Source organism: Galeopterus variegatus, unplaced genomic scaffold (assembly GCF_000696425.1).
Source record: "Galeopterus variegatus unplaced genomic scaffold, G_variegatus-3.0.2 Scaffold1225, whole genome shotgun sequence".
In the NCBI taxonomy this organism is placed as follows: Eukaryota; Metazoa; Chordata; class Mammalia; order Dermoptera; family Cynocephalidae; genus Galeopterus; species Galeopterus variegatus.
The window spans coordinates 164,920-167,178 of record NW_007727336.1 but is presented as its reverse complement, the minus strand read 5'-3'; the positions used below and the strand labels follow the sequence as shown (position 1 = coordinate 167,178).

Here is a 2,259-nt window from a genome sequence, read left to right as displayed (position 1 = left end):
TAGAAGTAAGCAAAAGACAACAAATTAGTTCCAGTGCAGAGTTTAAGTGGTAGGAACAGCACATAATCCAACACAGAACTGAAAGAAAAAACAAAATACCCAAAGATGAGACAAAGTCTGATATCAACTAGTAAAGGTCTACCACCACCTATAAAACCTAGAAGGACTGGAAGCCCCCTGAACCAGCAAGCCAGGGAGGGGGGAGGGCCGGGGGGCCTCAGCCACATCCTGACACCCACACCCTGCCCAGCGATGACCACCGAGCTGCTGCACAAAGTGCCCCAGGATCCTGAGCCAAGGCAGTGGGGAGGCTGGGAGCCTCAGCCATGCCCTACGACACCCACAACTAGCCCAGCAATGACCACCAAGCTGCCACAGGAAGTGCCCCAAGCCCCTGAACTGGGATGGTGAAGGGCCAAGGACCTCAGCCACATACCCCACAACACCGGCAACTGGCCTAGTGACGACCATTGAGCTGCTGCAGGAAATACCCTGGGCTCCCAAACCAGGGCCATGGGGGGGGCCAAAGACTTCAGCCACACCCCCAACATCTGCATCCAGCTCAGCAACAACCAAGCCACCACTGGAAACCTTCTTGTCTCCCCTGCAGGAATGAGAGGAGGTGCCACAGTTCTCAACCATGCCCCCCCTCCTTCCTCCTTCTCCCACCCTATTTCCTTTTCCCATCCCCCTCCACCCAACTGCTCCATAACATCTTAGAGTATAAAAACAGATGAAGCCAGGGACCAACCCCTCCTCCCACAACCAGGGCACACTGCTGCTGCCACGGGGCCCGCCCAGAGTCCTGAGGTATGGAGATGGTGACTGACCTCTCCTCCTGCAACCAGGCAAGGAGCACACCAAAAACACCACTTCCACCACAACAGCCACAGCTGTTGCAAAGTGGCTAGATGCCACATACACCATGCTGATGACCTGCCAGCCACTGGAGTGCTTTGACACAAGAGTCACCAGCAGAGACCAAAGAAAAGAAGAGGATGTCTCTCTCCACAAAGCCCATTCCAGAGTGATAGAAGAAGCATCTGCTCTACAATAATAGTGGGGGACCTGAACACACCTCTCTCAGCACTGGACAGATCATCTAGGCAACAAATAAATCAACAGAGTAACTGTTAATCTTTCAGAAGGAGAGGAGAAATCTAGGGTTATCATAGGTGGGAGAGGGGAGGGGAGAGATTGGATAAGGGGCATAAAGAATAAGTAAAATCTGTAATAATGTATATGCTAATAATGTTCATTTGATCAACACACATCAACACTGAATCCCATAAATATGTATAATCAATTATGATTCAATTAAAAAAATAATTTTCTATGAGGTGAATTAATGAGGTAGACTCTGCTGAAAATGTTCTTAGGAAAAAATAATGAATATCCACAAAGCGTATATTTACCTAAACTTCGAGATCACTCTAATGGGTATATTTTTCCAAATTCCTAATTTCCACTATTATATTGTTTTAGACATAAAAACCTCTGAAGAATTTTTCTACCCCACTCACCACACCAACCAACAAACTACGCTATTTGTGCCATATTTACTTCTAGTAAGTTATGAGTATAGTCTGTACAAAGCTTGGCTCATAAGGATACGTAGTTTCAAACTCAACACCAAAGAACTGATCAATTAGGCTTTTCTTCTTAGAAGGTGTCACTGCTGATGCAGATGAGGAATCTGTCTGCAAAAATTAAAATGAAATAATTCCAATTTTACTTCATTTAGATATTAATATTTCCTTTCACACAATCCAGTTTAGTAATACATATTTAAACTTTTTATTTGTATTGTTTTTTTTGTTTGTTTGGTTTTTTTTGGTCTGTTTTTCGTGACCGGTAAGGTGATCACAACCCTTGGTGTGGTGTCGCCCATACCATGCTCAGCCAGTGAGCGCACCGGTCATCCCTATATAGGATCCGAACCCGCAGCGGGAGCGTCGCTGCGCTCCCAGCGCCGCACTCTCCCAAGTGCACCACGGGGTCAGCCCCATATTTAAACTTTTTAAATGTAGTCCTTTCTGTAAAATCCTTCTATTCAAAAAACATTACCAAAAGATTACAGATGCTCAAGAATATCAACAAATTAAGCTAAATAATACACTAAATTCGAATGTCAAATGCAAGCTTTCAAATTCCAACTATATATTCAGCATCTAAAGTATTCAAACACATATCTACCCATAAGATGAATTTATTTTAAGCCTTTGGGGGGAAAAAACAAAAATAAAAGAATCAAGGTAT

At 44.4% G+C, this 2,259-nt stretch overlaps 1 protein-coding gene across 1 annotated transcript in view; it reads right to left on the bottom strand.

The window, feature by feature from the left end:
• The window catches only part of USP14 (ubiquitin specific peptidase 14 (tRNA-guanine transglycosylase)), a 41,435-nt gene that overhangs the window by 18,835 nt on the left and 20,341 nt on the right, over positions 1 to 2,259 (bottom strand). Inside the window, 1 exon segment of the mRNA XM_008575711.1 lies at positions 1,615 to 1,734. Coding sequence (XP_008573933.1) covers positions 1,615 to 1,734 — 120 coding nt within the window.